At 33.5% G+C, this 17,009-nt stretch overlaps 2 protein-coding genes across 2 annotated transcripts in view; both read left to right on the top strand.

Annotated features, from left to right (window-relative positions):
- LOC137631566 (uncharacterized) overlaps positions 1 to 17,009 on the top strand; it is an 82,970-nt gene that overhangs the window by 57,356 nt on the left and 8,605 nt on the right. The window contains exon 2 of the mRNA XM_068363387.1: positions 15,865 to 15,977. Within this exon, the coding sequence (XP_068219488.1) occupies positions 15,866 to 15,977 (112 nt within the window). The 5' untranslated portion in view covers position 15,865. The remainder of the gene's footprint in view (positions 1 to 15,864; positions 15,978 to 17,009) is intronic.
- LOC137631856 (uncharacterized) lies at positions 2,812 to 4,715 on the top strand. Its single transcript, XM_068363864.1, has 3 exons — positions 2,812 to 2,841; positions 3,100 to 3,202; positions 3,376 to 4,715. The coding sequence occupies exons 1-3, from the start codon at positions 2,812 to 2,814 to the stop codon at positions 4,713 to 4,715; spliced, it is 1,473 nt and encodes a 490-aa protein (XP_068219965.1).

Raw genomic sequence — 17,009 nt, forward strand, 5'->3', positions numbered from 1 at the left:
CTCCGGTATTTTATTTTTTTCATTTCTTCCTTTCTTTTCTCCTATCTCCGGTATTATATTTTTCGTTTCTTCCTTTCTTTTCTCCCATCTCCAGTATTTTATTTTTTTCATTTCTTCCTTTCTTTTCTCCTATCTCCGGTATTATATTTTTCGTTTCTTCCTTTCTTTTCTCCCATCTCCAGTATTTTATTTTTTTATTTCTTCCTTTCTTTTCTCCTATCTCCAGTATTTTTTTTCATTTCTTCCTTTCTTTTCTCCCATCTACGGTATTTTATTTTTTTTCATTTCTTTCTTTTCTCTATATTAGATTATAATATTCTTTAATAATTTCAATTTTTAAAGCAGTTGTTATTGTTTATATATCTGTCTACGTTTATCAGTTAATGTTGGTATTTCTTATTAGCTTTCAAGGTTATAAAGTTATGGAACTTTTAATAGAAAACTGGTTTTCACGAGATATTCTTAAAAAATAATTTATATATACAAAATCAAATACTCTTAACGAAAAACATTTGATAAGATAAAAAACATTTATTTTTTGTAATGGACAACTAAAATTTCTTTAATTATAACATCATTATTAATAATAATTACTCTAATGAGAATATCTCGAATGATAAAAAAAAAAGAATATGACGAACCGGACATAGTTTTTCTTAAACCTGAGGCATTTTAAGCACAGCAGAGCTCTCTCTCTCTCTCTCTCTCTCTCTCTCTCTCTCTCTGGATAAAGATATGACGAGCCAGACATGTTTTTTTAAAATTGAGACATTTTAAGCACAGCAGAGCTCTCTCTCTCTCTCTCTCTGGATAAAGATATGACGAACCAGACATGGTTTTCTTAAAACTGAGGCATTTTAAGCACAGCAGAACTCTCTCTCTCTCTCTCTCTCTCTCTGGATAAAGATATGACGAACCGGATATGTTTTTCTTAAAACAGGCATTTTAAGCACAGCAAAGGTCTCTCTCTCTCTCTCTCTCTCTCTGGATAAAGATATGACGAACCGGACATAGTTTTCTTAAAACTGAGGCATTTTAAGCACAGCAGAGCTCTCTCTCTCTCTCTCTCTCTCTCTCTCTCTCTCTCTCTCTCTCAATTTAAATGATTTTCCCCTTCCTTCCACGGCCCCTCATGAAGCTTCCGGCATTTTAATTGCTGGGAATGACGTGCTTCGGTTACCTGATAGTACTCTTTAAGTGTATTACGATAGGAGTGTAAAATAACTTTCTACTTTTACTTGAAATTGTGGGGATACCTTAACGTGGTGAATGAGTTTGCGTATTACCGTGATTAGCGAAGCTGTATTAGTTAGGGCCACCTATACTGGGTTGGTTTGCTGTGGGCGATCAGACAGAAGATCATCTACCGTCACCAATCCGTGGTGATGAAAACTGGCCTAAATCCAGTTTTGAATGAACGTCTGCGGTTTTTACTCTGCAGTGGACTAGAAACGTCTGCATTTGTTGTTGTCGTCATATATATATATATATATATACACAGTATATATATGACGACAACAACATACACACACATATATATATATATATACAGTATATATATGACGACAACAACATACATATATATATATATATATACTGTATATACTGTATATATATGTATATATATATATATATATACTGTATATATGTATATATATATATATATATATGTATGTATCTATATATATATATATATATATATCTATATATATATGCTGTATATATGTATATATATATATATATATATATTTTTATATTATATATATATATGTATATATATATATATAGTGATGTTACTCATGAGGATTTTTTAATATACTAGAAGGCTGAACTGTTCATATACAACCCTTTACGAGGAAAGTATGTATATATATATGTATATATATACATATATATACAGTATATATATATATATATATATATATGTGTGTGTGTGTGTGTGTGTGTACACATATATTATTCACTTGCTAGTGTACTCGAGCCGTCAGAAAGGACGTCTAAATATTTAGATAAATATGCTCACAAATTCAACCTTTCCCACCCATCCCCCTTTCCTAGGTACAACCTGCTGGCTCGGCAATTTGTGGGAGAGTGTGGTCTCCGAGTTCATCTCTCTAGGTACCAGCTATCACCAGGATATGAGGATGTATCTGAAGTGATTTACCAAAGTTATTTGGTTACCACAAGCAGACAGAACATTCAGTTGATTGAAACTTGTCAACATTAAATGCAATTATTTCCTCTCCTCGACCTTTCAATTCATTCGCATAAATTTCAACTATTTACCTTATAAAAAGACCTCCACCCCTTTTTTGTTTCTACATTTATCTTACATTCTTAGATTCTTCAAACATAAGAATAATAATTGCTATATCGTCGTAATCCCCCTGAGAGATAATTCACCAAACTTTCAACTGGGCTCCACAAGGCCTTAGAGGAGTTGGAAGACCCAGGCCTTATATGGCTGAAGACTATGAAGCGTGAAGTATGAAATGATGAATGGAGAAGTATTTATTTAAAAGCTCAAGATAGAGACGACCGGCTAAATCTAACCGATGCCCTTTGCATCAATAGGCGTAGGAGGAGATGATAATGATGGTGATTGTAGTCATACATGGAACATCACACTTTTAGTCCAGGTTTTTATAACATAACGGCATTCGTGGGTGGGTTACGTTATGAAAAGAAAACACAAATAAAAAAACAGGGTCTTCTCTCAGAGATGGACCTCCATGTTCGTGGTGTTTTAGCTGAGTGTGACGCCACAGGATTATTTAAACTCTGGGGGAAGTTAGAGGCTCAACTGTAAATATGCCGCATAATTATCGTGCTGAATATAACGTATGATTTTGTTTACCTTTCATACCCTATATATTTTCTTCTTTTTTTCTAACGAAGAGAACAGAGAAGAGCGAGAAACACAATGAATGAGATAGTTAGGGTATTGACTTTGTTGGTTTGGGTGACGGAAAATTGGAATCACGGTGTAGATATAAATGGGAATCAAGATATAGATATTAATTTAAAATCAAGCTGTAGATATAAATTGGAATCAATCTGTAGATATTAATTTGAAATCAAGCTGTAGATATAAATTAGAATCAAGATGTAGATATAAATTGGAATCAAGCTGTAGATATTAATTTAAAATCAAGCTGTAGATATGAATTGGAATCAATTGGATATAAGTTGGAATCGAGCTGTAGGTATTAATCGGAATCAAGCTGTAGATATTAATTTAAAATCAAGCTGTAGATATAAATTTGAATCGAGCTATACAGTAAATATAAATTTGAATCGAGATGTAGATATAAATTTAAAATTAAACTGTAGATATAAATTGAAATAAAAACGTAAATTTAAATTGGAATCCAGCTGTAGATATAAATTGGAATCAGGCTGTAGATATAAATTGGAATCAGGCTGTAGATATAAAGTGGAATCAAGCTATAGATATAAATTGCAATCAAGCTATTGATATAAATTGCAATCAAGCTATAAATATAAATTGCAATCAAGCTATAGATATAAATTGCAATCAAGCTATTGATATAAATTGCAATCAAGCTATAAATATAAATTGCAATCAAGCTATAGATATAAATTGCAATGAAGCTGTAAAATTAAATTGGAATCCAGCTGTAGATATAAATTGGAATCAGGCTGTAGATATAAAGTGGAATCAAGCTATAGATATAAATTGCAATCAAGCTATAGATATAAATTGCAATCAAACTATAGATATAAATTGCAATGAAGCTGTAAAATTAAATTGTAATCCAGCTGTAGATATAAATTGGAATCAGGCTGTAGATATAAAGTGGAATCAAGCTATAGATATAAATTGCAATCAAGCTATAGATATAAATTGCAATCAAGCTATAGATATAAATTGCAATCAAGCTATAGATATAAATTGCAATGAAGCTGTAAAATTAAATTGGAATCCAGCTGTAGATATAAATTGGAATCAGGCTGTAGATATAAAGTGGAATCAAGCTATAGATATAGATTGCAATCAAGCTATAAATATAAATTGCAATGAAGCTGTAAAATTAAATTGGAATCCAGCTGTAGATATAAATTGGAATCAGGCTGTAGATATAAAGTGGAATCAAGCTATAGATATAAATTGCAATCAAACTATAGATATAAATTGCAATGAAGCTGTAAAATTAAATTGGAATCCAGCTGTAGATATAAATTGGAATCAGGCTGTAGATATAAAGTGGAATCAAGCTATAGATATAAATTGCAATCAAGCTATAGATATAAATTGCAATCAAGCTATAGATATAAATTGCAATGAAGCTGTAAAATTAAATTGGAATCCAGCTGTAGATATTAATTGGAATCAGGCTGTAGATATAAAGTGGAATCAAGCTATAGATATAAATTGCAATCAAGCTATAGATATAAATTGCAATCAAGCTATAGATATAAATTGCAATGAAGCTGTAAAATTAAATTGTAATCCAGCTGTAGATATAAATTGGAATCAGGCTGTAGATATAAAGTGGAATCAAGCTATAGATATAAATTGCAATCAAGCTATAGATATAAATTGCAATCAAGCTATAAATATAAATTGCAATGAAGCTGTAAAATTAAATTGGAATCCAGCTGTAGATATAAATTGGAATCAGGCTGTAGATATAAATTGGAATCAAACTAGATATAAATTGGAATCAATGTATAGATATAAATTGCAATGAAGCTATAAAATTAAATTGGAATCAAACTGTAGATATAAATTGGAATCAATGTATAGATATAAATTGCAATGAAGCTGTAAAATTAAATTGGAATCAAACTGTAGATATAAATTGGAATCAATGTATAGATGTAAATTGGAATAAAGCTGTAGATATTAAACGTTCTTTAGTAATGGACGACTGATTAAAACCATGTTGATTTTATTTTTATCACATTCATTTCCATTGCCAATAAACAGGTCTATTCTGTTGCATATGATTAAATTTTCTGTTGTGTTATAACTGTATGTTTTATGGCTTGTATTTATTGATGAACTGGTGTCAAATTTTTCTAATTTTATTCTATAAAATAAGATTGATTAAACCAAAATTAATTTTAAAAAAGTAGTTTACTGGTTTCTTTAAATTGACTATTTTTTTCAATATTTCTTCATGATATGTTTAGTGTTCATTTCCAAGATGGTGTAACGGAATAATTTGGCTCTTAGAGATTTAGAAATCTAATGAGAGAGAGAGAGAGAGAGAGGAGAGAGAGAGAGAGAGAACCTTCCAAGATATACAGTATATATATATATATATATGTGTGTGTGTGTGTGTGTGTGTGTGTATTCAGGATATGAGAGAGAGAGAGAGAGAGAGAGAGAGAGAGAGACGACACCCTTCCAATTATCCCACGCAAACCCCAAGGTAATAAAAAAGCTCTCGTGAGAGAAAAAAATAAACAATTTTGTATTCAAAGAGAAGTTTCTTGGTTTCGTGATACGAACTCCATGTGGGCTGGCGTTTTTTGTCCAAGAGTCAATTTGTCATTTTGTCATTTCCCTCTTGACTTTGACCTGGCCAGGCTGTTCAGCTCTCTTCCCTAACCATGGTTATGTTTCCATGATGGGAATTGCAGTATGTAATTCAAGTACATCCTGTACTTTATGAGCATTATGCTGATAAGGCAGTTTTTTAAGCTGTACATTTTTGGGGGGATACTCCCTTATTTAAGGGATGTATTTGTGTTGAACATACTAGTATCGCCTCTACATAATAAAGAGCATGTGCGTGTGTATATATATATATATATATATATAAATATATATATAAATATATATATATAAATATATATATATATAAATATGTATATATATAAATATGTATATATATAAATATGTAATATATATATATATATATATATATATATATATTTATATATATATTATACCGCTCACACGGAGCCCTCCCCATCTCTCGGGAGGCGGGGAAAAAGAGTAGTCATACCCTGGTGAGAGGGAGGTGCGTGTGTGTGAATAACAATCTAAATATTTAGACGTCATTTTTTACGATTTTCGTACACTCTTACAACATAATCTGGAAATGTTTAATCCTTTTTCCTTATACTTTAATGTATTTATCTCCATTGAAAATCACATTGGGTTAAAAAAACCTTAGGATTTAGGATCAGGCAGAAGTAGAATCCAAACGGTAAAAAATAACAAAATAACAAGATTACCATTTTTACGACAATGGAGTTCCTAACTTGTGCATTTCCGCAGGTGGAATTTTCCCACGGTCATTAAATACAGTTTCAACCATCACCCAAACTTATTTCTCCTATATCCTGTTCGTAGTTATATAGGATAAGGTCTAACTGTTCCTTAGTCCTTACTGTATATTTTTTTTGTTGGCCACTTGGGCTTGAAAAAAAGAAATGTATATTTAAGATTATTATTTATATGCAAACTTACAATATGTGTGCGCATATATATTTATATATATATATATATATATATATATCTGTGTGTATGTGTGTACTTTATGTATGTATATACGTATATATGTGTATCCTAATATGCCAAATTTATATTTATTGTCAAAATTTTATTAATCAAGTTTTCTTTAAGGTTTATTAATAACTAATGTGTATATTTTTTACTAATACTATTTTGGAAAGTCATTGCTGCTTCTTTATTTGATAATTCGTCAATATTTTTAATAATACTTCATTCATCAGTACTGTACAGGACAATTCTGATAATATCTCATTCTTCATTTTCGCGAGAGAGAGAGAGAGAGAGAGAGAGAGAGAGAGAGAGAGGTGTCAGGTCAGGTCAACCCCATTCAGGTTTATTTCACGAAGGGAAAATAAACTTCAATAATAGACGAGGTTTCGAGGCTCAATATTCATCATCTTCCAGTCTGGGTTGTTCCAGCATTTTTACAAAATGCCTGGATTATTATTGTTATTGTTATTATTATTATTATTATTATTATTATTATTATTATTATTGTTCTTGTTGTTATAATAATGATAATTATTATTATTATTGTTATAACTATCATTATTATTATTATTATTATTATTATTAGTAGTAGTAGTAGTAGTAGTAGTAGTAGTAGTAGTAGTAGTAGTAGTAGTAGTAATATTTATTTATTTATTCATTTATTTATTTATTTATGATATGAGAAGTAAGATACTAGAGAGTTTGCTATGTTAGAATGGAATTTCATACTCACGGCTGTATTACTTAAAAAAAGTATGCTTCGTTTAGGAAAACAGAAAATAAAATAATAGGCATTACTCGTAGTTATATTTACTGGAATCGAATGTAATTACCTATTGAATTTACGTATTTGCTTTACTTTTACTTAAGCTTTCTCCGTCTGTTCCAGTCGTGTTTCTTCTCTTGAAACTTAAAAAAAAAAAAAATCTCTCGTTTAAAGTCAACTGTTTTATTGTGTATTTGATTTTACTTCATCAGAAATAGTTGGTTAACAAATATCAGAATGAGGAAAACGATATAATGATAATAATAATGATCGTAATAATAATAATAAACAAATCACCTGTTTTTGTTTGTGGCAAATTTTATTTCTTGAACTGAGCTTTTATGTTCTTACCCTGGATGGTTTAATTTTTATTGCTTTCAGTCAATTGTTCAGGTGTGGAAGAATATCTCTCTCTCTCTCTCTCTCTCTCTCTCTCTCTCTCTCTCTTTTGTGTGATTGTTTTTTTATGTTCCTACACTAATAAGGTAATGATACCATTCTTATATTTTTGTTGCCTATTTCAGAATTTCGACTTCGTAATGATTTTGTGAATACGGTTTTTAACTTTATTCTGAACTGTATTTCAATATTCTTTGAAAAACGCCTTCACCTAAAGGTTAGGTTCATTCATCACATGAAATTTTTGGCATGTATATTTTCTAGTTTATAAGGAAATATGTAATTTCGAAGTTTATATATGTATATATATATATATATATATATTCATATATATATATATATATATATACATATATATATATATATATATATATCCAGATTTTGAACATTAAACTTTTCTGATTTTCAACTTATGCCTAAATACGGCCATGAAATATTTTCCCTTAACACCTTTTCAATAAATATATTTTGAAAAAGAAGCTCGATTAACAGAGCCAGATCTTGAGTGCTATCAACAAACACATAGGTATTCCAGTGCTCTTCATATTGTTATAAATAACCCTCTATCTGGCCACTCATCTTCCACCCTCAAGTGTTGACTACCAATGACGGTCCATGGACTCCGGAATAAGTAGGCTACTCGCTCCCTTCCCTGGATCAAACGTTACAAACACCGTTTTGGTCTTTTGCATTTTAACGGTCACGTCCAAGGCTTTTTTTATTTATCTATGGGGGTAGGGGAGACTGAGACCCCTGGAAGGGAGGGGCAGAGGGCCATCTTTATGCCACTAATTAACTGGAATGAAACAAGGTTATCGAACAATGATGTGAGGTGAAGTCGTTTTTCTTTCGTGATGAGATGTTTTATGAGAATTGGGAGTTGTTGATGCTGATCTCATGCTTCGTGTGATTTTTTTTTTATTATGCATGACTGGCATGATTTTCTGTCTTGATTAGGTGGCATTAAGTTATTGAGAGAGAGAGAGAGAGAGAGAGAGAGAGAGAAACCATGGCGGAGTTTTGTAACTTTTATGACAAAATGTGACCACTCACACCCTTATCCAACGCCTCCTCCACACACACACACAGACACACAAAATACACACAGACACACAGTATACCGTATATATATATATATATGTGTGTGTGTGTGTGTATATATATATATATGTATGTGTGTTTGTGTGTGTGTGTGTATATATATATATATATATAGTACAGTTTACTTTTATGATCAACATTATTTAAGATCGAAATGTAACTGTGACAATTTATCAATACATGATCATTGTTATCAAATGACAAACACATTCTTTCAATTTGCAACTATTTTTCATTCACAGAATCCTATCATGCATTATTTCATAATACGTCACGAATGAGACAATGAAAACGCAATGATTATAATCTTATTTAGATGCAAACACCAATCGACTGGGAAATTTTATTAATATTTCACACAATTAGCGGTTACATTAGCTCATGGGGACATCTTTGAAATAAGGAAGTCGAGGTTCGATAGAGGTACCGTTAAGCGTTGATGATGGGATAGTATTTCATTAACATCTACCAAGATATCTTTCAACCGATCATGAAGTATAGTGATGTCTATTATATCCTTAATTGTGCACTAATTGGGATTATTTTCAATCTAGAGACTAGGAAGACTATGCTGGTCGTATGCGGGAATTTGTGGTAACTCCCCCCAACCATCTGCTGGTAACGGTACTCTGTTGCTAGTGAAGAGGGACTCGGAGTATCGTTCCCTTCATAGCTCGTATCAAGTCGTTTCGGACTCGATGTTTAGTAAACCAGTTTTCATTCAAACGGAAATCCTACATTGAATCTTAACCCTCTTGATATTGAATTTAATTTACTTCATCTTTCTTGCAATCGTTTGTCATAAATTATTATATATTTGAAGACAGACTCGGTTTCTTAAGACCATTCGTGTCGAGTTGTTTGTCCTGAAGGTAGATATTTTATGGCCTGGCTGGTTCAATGTACTTTGTCATCCAACACATGGTGGTATCGCCAGAAAACAATTTTTCATTGGGATTTGATTCCAAGGCTTAAAATTTATAATATATCTTGAAGTCTCGGAGAAAAAATCGTGTTTTGGTCTCTTGAAATCAACATACACACACACACACACACACACACACACATATATATATATATATATATATGATAAATTTTTGCACATTTAAACGTGTTTCTTTCATATTTCAAATAAGCCATATATATTAATACATTAAAGTCTGGATTTTCTTAACGACCTGGGGATCAGAGCCCCAGGCGGAACCGCCCAAAGACTATGAAGTGGTATGGTCACTGGCATACAGATATCCTGGACGAGGGTTCAAATCCCCGCTGGTCCGATATTATAGTCTTTGGGCGGTTCCGCCTGGGGCTCTGATCCCCAGGTCGTTAAAAGAATCCAGACTTTAATGTATTAATATATATGGCTTATTTGAAATATATATATATATATATATATATGTGTGTGTGTGTGTGTGTGTATGTTTAAGTTTAGCTTAACCAAAACTGAAAATTCCTAAAATAGAAAGATGGAGAATTGAGTTAAGGTTATAAAGGGTGAACAGATCAAAGGGCAAATTTACAATGGGCAAGGTACGAAATGGTCAATGTTTTATCCATGTCCAATCTTGTGTTGCATTTCAATAGTCGTCTTCCTTCACAATAGGAAGGGGTCAGACATGTTATTATTATTGTAATTGTTCCTCATTGTGTAGATGTTACCCTTTATGGTTGAATTTTGGTTTTCCTCAGAATTTGAACCTTAGCTTTGTTATTTATTTATTTATTTATTTTTTTTTTAATACAAAACTGACAAAGTTTAGCCATATTATTGCTCCTACCTACATGCTAAGTAAATTGCCAAATTAAAATACACTCCAGTCTGTAAAACTACTCAGAAAATGATTAGTTTTTTTTTTCATTTTATCAAAAAATTTCGACTTTATTTATAATGTTGTTATACCTTACTAACACGAGCTCTTGTAAACTGCAAACTTCCACCTAATTTCCTGGCTAGTACAGTGGTAACTTGTTCGCCTAGCATTTGCATGGCAGCAGATCGATCCCCGTCAGGGACTGTAAGTTTAAGCCGTTTACTGGGGAGGATACTACTGTGTTTGGGTACCTAAGTGGGAGGTTGGGCTTCCCCGGCTGACGTTCTGGTGAGCATCTATTCTGATGATACTGGAACTGAAACCAGTCACCTTTACCTTTATGTGAAAATGCACGTATGAGCTACCCGGGACCTGGAAGTTAAGCTGTTTACTGGTTAGGATACTATTGTGTTTGGATACCACAGTGGGAGGTTGGGCTTCCCCGGCTGACGTTCTGGTGAGCATCTATTCTGATGGTACTGGAACTGAAACCCGACACCTTTACCTTTATGTACAAATCTGCGTATGTGCTATGTTACTAATTCAATGCCAAGTAAACAAACATGGTAATTACTGAGCTCACCTAATATCGCAAGAGGGTCTGCCCCTCTCTTTTATTTTTCCCCTGTACTTCTCTTTCTCTCTATTTCCTTAATCTCTCCCATCCCGAGTACCTGCCTTTGAGCTATAAACTGGATTGTATCCAGGGGTACTCTTCCTTTCCCCATATTCCCCACTTCCCTATTCTTATTATTGTTGTTATTGTTGGTTCATGACTGATAGCAAGTGATTTTATTTTGGGAACTTGTTTTGACGGAGATTTGGCAGTCACAGAATGCTAGTGTTGAGATGCTGAAATTGAGACCTAGAGCAGATTTATCCATAGCATTTTCCATCGACAATACATTTAAAATTAGTCTTCGAAAAGGACAATTTAAAAACAAATCTAGCCTTTCGGTATTTATAATTAAATTATTATTTATTATTACTAAATTGTAAGTTTTTGGTTAAAATAGTGAAGGAATGTGTTTGGTTTTCACCCTAGACTGAATTTGTATCATTAACAGACCATCTTTGCTCAAATTGTGGTTAATATCAGAGAACTTATCAAGGTTATGAGGCACCATTAGACGCTATTAAGATCTCTTGTTTCCCTCTATTTATTCAATTGCACGAGAGAGAGAGAGAGAGAGAGAGAGAGAGAGAGAGAGAGAGAGAAATTATGTGAATGTTTATACCTTTGCTAATTGAAAAGGGTAGATCTCTGCCAAGGTAATCTACAATGTAAATGGATTGGACGATCAGAAGATTCTACCCAATAAAAAACCCTGATGTATATTTCCATAATTTCTTTTCAGCCTTGTGCTAGGACGTCTAAAGCGTGCAAGATATTCATCGATGTAATGTTGCTTACTTGTAGAAACATTTAAACATTCAAATGGCGAACGCTAGTTATGTAATTAAATCGAGTTAATTTTATGTACTTGTATGTGCTTACGTTGAATTAACTTTGCTTCATTCACACTAATCACTGATGATTTTTCTTTAATGAAATGAATAATATTGTAGGGTGTTGTTTTAGTCACATTTTATTCGTCATCCATTTGATAAAGATCTCTCTCTCTCCCCCCCTCTCTCTCTCTCTCTCTCTCCTCCCTCTCTCTCTCTCTCTCTCTCTCTCTCCGGATTATTGTAAGGTCTCGTGTCTAGCCGGAAGAGCCAGGCATCTCTCTCTCTCTCTCTCTCTCTCTCTCTCTCAATAGCATTATTGTAAGGTCTCGTGTCTAGCCGGAAGAGTCAGGCATCTCTCTCTCTCTCTCTCTCTCTCTCTCTGGCTGCATTATTGCTAGATCTCGTGTCTGAACCAGGCATCTACAACTCTCTCTCTCTCTCTCTCTCTCTCTCTCTCTCCGGACAGCATTATTGCAAGATCTTGTGTCTAGCCGGAAGAGCTAGGCATCTACGACTCTCTCTCTCTCTCTCTCTCTCTCTCTCTCTCCGGACAGCATTATTGCAAGATCTTGTGTCTAGCCGGAAGAGCTAGGCATCTACGACTCTCTCTCTCTCTCTCTCTCTCTCTCCGGACAGCATTATTGCAAGATCTTGTGTCTAGCCGGAAGAGCTAGGCATCTACGACTCTCTCTCTCTCTCTCTCTCTCTCTCACTCTCTCTCTCTCTCTCTGGCTGCATTATTGCTAGATCTCGTGTCTGAACCAGGCATCTACAACTCTCTCTCTCTCTCTCTCTCTCTCTCTCTCTGGCTGCATTATTGCTAGATCTCGTGTCTGAACCAGGCATCTACAACTCTCTCTCTCTCTCTCTCTCTCTCTCTCTCTCCGGACAGCATTATTGCAAGATCTTGTGTCTAGCCGGAAGAGCTAGGCATCTACGACTCTCTCTCTCTCTCTCTCTCTCTCTCTGGCTGCATTATTGCTAGATCTCGTGTCTGAACCAGGCATCTACAACACTCTCTCTCTCTCTCTCTCTCTCTCTCTCTCTCTCCGGACAGCATTATTGCAAGATCTTGTGTCTAGCCGGAAGAGCTAGGCATCTACGACTCTCTCTCTCTCTCTCTCTCTCTCTCTCTCTGGCTGCATTATTGCTAGATCTCGTGTCTGAACCAGGCATCTACAACTCTCTCTCTCTCTCTCTCTCTCTCTCTCTCTCCGGACAGCATTATTGCAAGATCTTGTGTCTAGCCGGAAGAGCTAGGCATCTACGACTCTCTCTCTCTCTCTCTCTCTCTCTCTCTCTCTGGCTGCATTATTGCTAGATCTCGTGTCTGAACCAGGCATCTACAACTCTCTCTCTCTCTCTCTCTCTCTCTCTCTCTCTCCGGACAGCATTATTGCAAGATCTTGTGTCTAGCCGGAAGAGCTAGGCATCTACGACTCTCTCTCTCTCTCTCTCTCTCTCTCTCTCTCTCTTGCACTAATGACCGATTTAGTTTTTGTGAAAAAAATGCATGAGACTAGCAACGGCAGCAGTTATGTACAACGCATATGGACACCCTGTTTTGAGTTGAACTTGTGGCTTTGTTTATGTTGTGGTTTCTTCTTTTTCCGTCAAAGCGAGTGGTTTTCGGAACCGCAGACCTATAGCCCACTGCTTTAATGTTTTTTCTTCTCTATTTATATAGATTTTGGTAGTGCTCGTGCGATAGTTATTTTAAACGTGGAATAGAGACTTGTAGTGTGTAGGAAATTCAGTCTAACCAAATTAAGAAATTTTTTGGTGACAAAGGTATTGCAGATGAGGCTAAGAAATTTAAACCAAAAAAAAAAAAAAAGTAAAGAAAAAAATCAATAAATATCAAAACTATAGGTTCAGACACTCAATTTAGCTATGGTAAGTAGCTCTTCTAGGAGGACACTCCAAAATCAAACCATTGTTCTCTAGTCTAGGGCAGTGCCATAGCCTCTCTGTACCATGGTCTTCCACTTTCTTGGGGTAGAGTTCTCTTGCTTGAGGATACACTTTGACACATTATTCTATCTTATTTCTCTTCCCCTTGTTTTGTTAAAGTTTTTATAGTTTATATAGGAGATATTTATTTTAATGTTGTTACTGTTCTTAAAATATTTTTTTTTCGTATTTTCTTCCCTCACTGTGCTATGTTCCCTGTTGGAGCCCCGGGGCTTATAGCATCCTGCTTTTCCAATTAGGGTTGTAGCTTATCATGTAATAATAACAATGATAATATTAATTGCTTAATAAAAATATAACCCATGGTTGTATGGTTGATAAAATGCGCATACGATGTCAGTATTATCATGCCGGTTTAGTTAAAGGCAAATTTCCGAACCCAATATTTTTTTCTTTTTTGACATCACAAAATCTATTCTTAACATTTTTTTCATGATGCTGAAAATTCTTATTTTTTATAATGTATATATATATATATATATATATTCTGGACATCACAAAATCTGTTACTGACATTTTCTCATGATTTTGAAAAATTCTTATCATTATAAAGTTAATTTTGTATGTACATTCTTTTACAGACTCAAGATAGAAAAAGAAAATACTTTCATTTCTGGAGATTCTATGCAATTTGTCTGGCGTGACTTAAGAAAAACAAAATAAGCTTTCTCATGCATGTTCATACGGATTCAAGCAAGCATGTCTTGCACCGACAGATGTATAGTAATTTGAGTAATGTCGTTGACTGCAGAGTTATTTCTGAAAAAAAAGAAAAAAAAATTGCGTCGTTAAAAAAAAAAATCGCGTCTTAAACAAAACAAAAAAAACAAAAAAAAAAATTTGCGTCATCTCTAACATGATGCTATGTAATGTTAATGTAAATAGTTTCAAAAAAAATAAAAATGTATAATAGAATGACAATATAAACGAGATTTTTATGGTGAACAGGCTGACATAAGTCTTTTTATAGTTTATATATGACATATCTGTTTTGAGGTTGTTACTGTTTTTAGAATGATCTATTGTTAATTAGTTCTCATCCTTTATTTATTTCCTTATTTCCTTTCCTCACTGGGCTATTTTTCCTGGTTGGAGCCCTTGGGTTTATAGCATCATGCTTTTCCCACTAGGGCTGTAGTTTGGGTAGTAATAATAATAATAATAATAATAATAATAATAATAATAATTAATAATAATAATAACAATTTGTTTCAGGTAGATTTTATCTTCCTCAAAACTCTACATATGATTCTGAAAAATAACTATCATATTAATAGTGATAAGGAAAGTAATATTCACTGCGCTTCGTTTCCTGTACTAATGCTACGTTCATTATCTAAGTAATTTCATACATGCCATGTGACTTCCTCAAAATACGTTTAGTTCATTTCCTAACATCAGTGATTATTCATTCTTGATGTATCTATTATTTCTTCCCTAGTTTATACAGGAGATATTTAATTTAATGTTACTCTTCTTGAAATACTTTATTTTTCCTTAAGTTTCCTTTCCTCACTGGGCTATTTTCCCTGTTGGAGCCCCTGGCCCTATAGCATCCTGCTTTTCCAAATAGGGTTGTAGCCTAGCAAGTGATAATAATAAAAAACCATATCTTCTCTTCATTATTATTAATAATAATAATAATAATAATAATAATAAATCATATATTCTCTTCATTAATAATAATAATAATAATGATAATAATAATAATAATAATAATAATAATAATAATAATAATAAACCATATCTTCTCTTCATTAATAATAATAATAATAATAATAATAATAATAATAATAAATCATATCTTCTCTTCATTAATAATAATAATAATAATAATAATAATAATAATAACAAATATCTTCTCTTCATTTCAGAATGGCGTCAAGCAGTCGTCCTCTAGATCTGGGCGACCCTTGCACCCCGATGGCCTGGCAGCAAAGGGATTTGAATTATCATCAGAGTGGATATCAAGACAGATATGGACCAGGTAATGAAGATGAAATGTCATCCATAGTTTCGTGACTTTTGGATTTATTGTTTGTGTGTGTGTCCTCCTTCAATTACACTTTCAACATGAAGTAATTCTCTTTCGGAGCAGTCTATAAGAATGCAAGGTCTACCTTGTAAGAATGTATGCAAATTATATTTGTAAGGTAGCAGATTGGCCGGGGCACCAGCCACCCATTGAGTGACTGGCCAGACAGTTACTACATAGGATCCTTCTGTCTGGTTACGGTTTATTTTCCCTTGGCCCACACACGCATACCGAATAGTCTGGCCTATTCTTTACATGTTCTCCTCTGTCCTCATATACCTGACAACACTAAGATTACCAAACAATTCTTCTTCACCCAAGGGGTTACTTCGCTATCATTGTACAGTGGCCACTTTCCTCTTGGTAAGGTAGAAGAGACTCTTTAGCTATGGTAAGCAGCTCTTTTAGGAGAAGGACGCTCCAAAATCAAACCATTGTTCTCTAGTCTTGGGTAGTGCCATAGCCTCTGTACCATAGTCTTCCACTGTCTTGGGTTAGAGTTCTACTTGAGGGTACACTTGGGCACACTATTCTATCTTATTTCTCTTCCTCTTGTTTTGTTAAAGTCTTTATAGTTTATCGTTTATATAGGAGATATCCATTTTAATGTTATTACTGTTCATAAAAAAAAATTTTTCCTTGTTTCCTTTCCTCACTTCCAACTTGGGTTGTAGCTTAACAATTAATAATGATAATAATTTCTCTGGAAAGATAACATTCTTGCATATGCATGATGCTATTCGTAGGTTAGAGAAAATACACACGAAAGGTTTAAAAACACCATTAAACACATCCCCTTTGCAACATATATCAATATTTATAACTTCATATAACGATATTTTTAACCCATTTATCACATCTCCCACTCTCCCCAACTCTATTCCGCCCTTTGTCAGAGACATTATTCAACAATTATTATGGGATTTTAAGAATGAAGTTAACCTTACCACAAGTAAATACTAAATTATTATGAATTATGGCTAC

Source organism: Palaemon carinicauda, chromosome 40, assembly GCF_036898095.1.
Source record: "Palaemon carinicauda isolate YSFRI2023 chromosome 40, ASM3689809v2, whole genome shotgun sequence".
NCBI classification, from domain to species: Eukaryota; Metazoa; Arthropoda; class Malacostraca; order Decapoda; family Palaemonidae; genus Palaemon; species Palaemon carinicauda.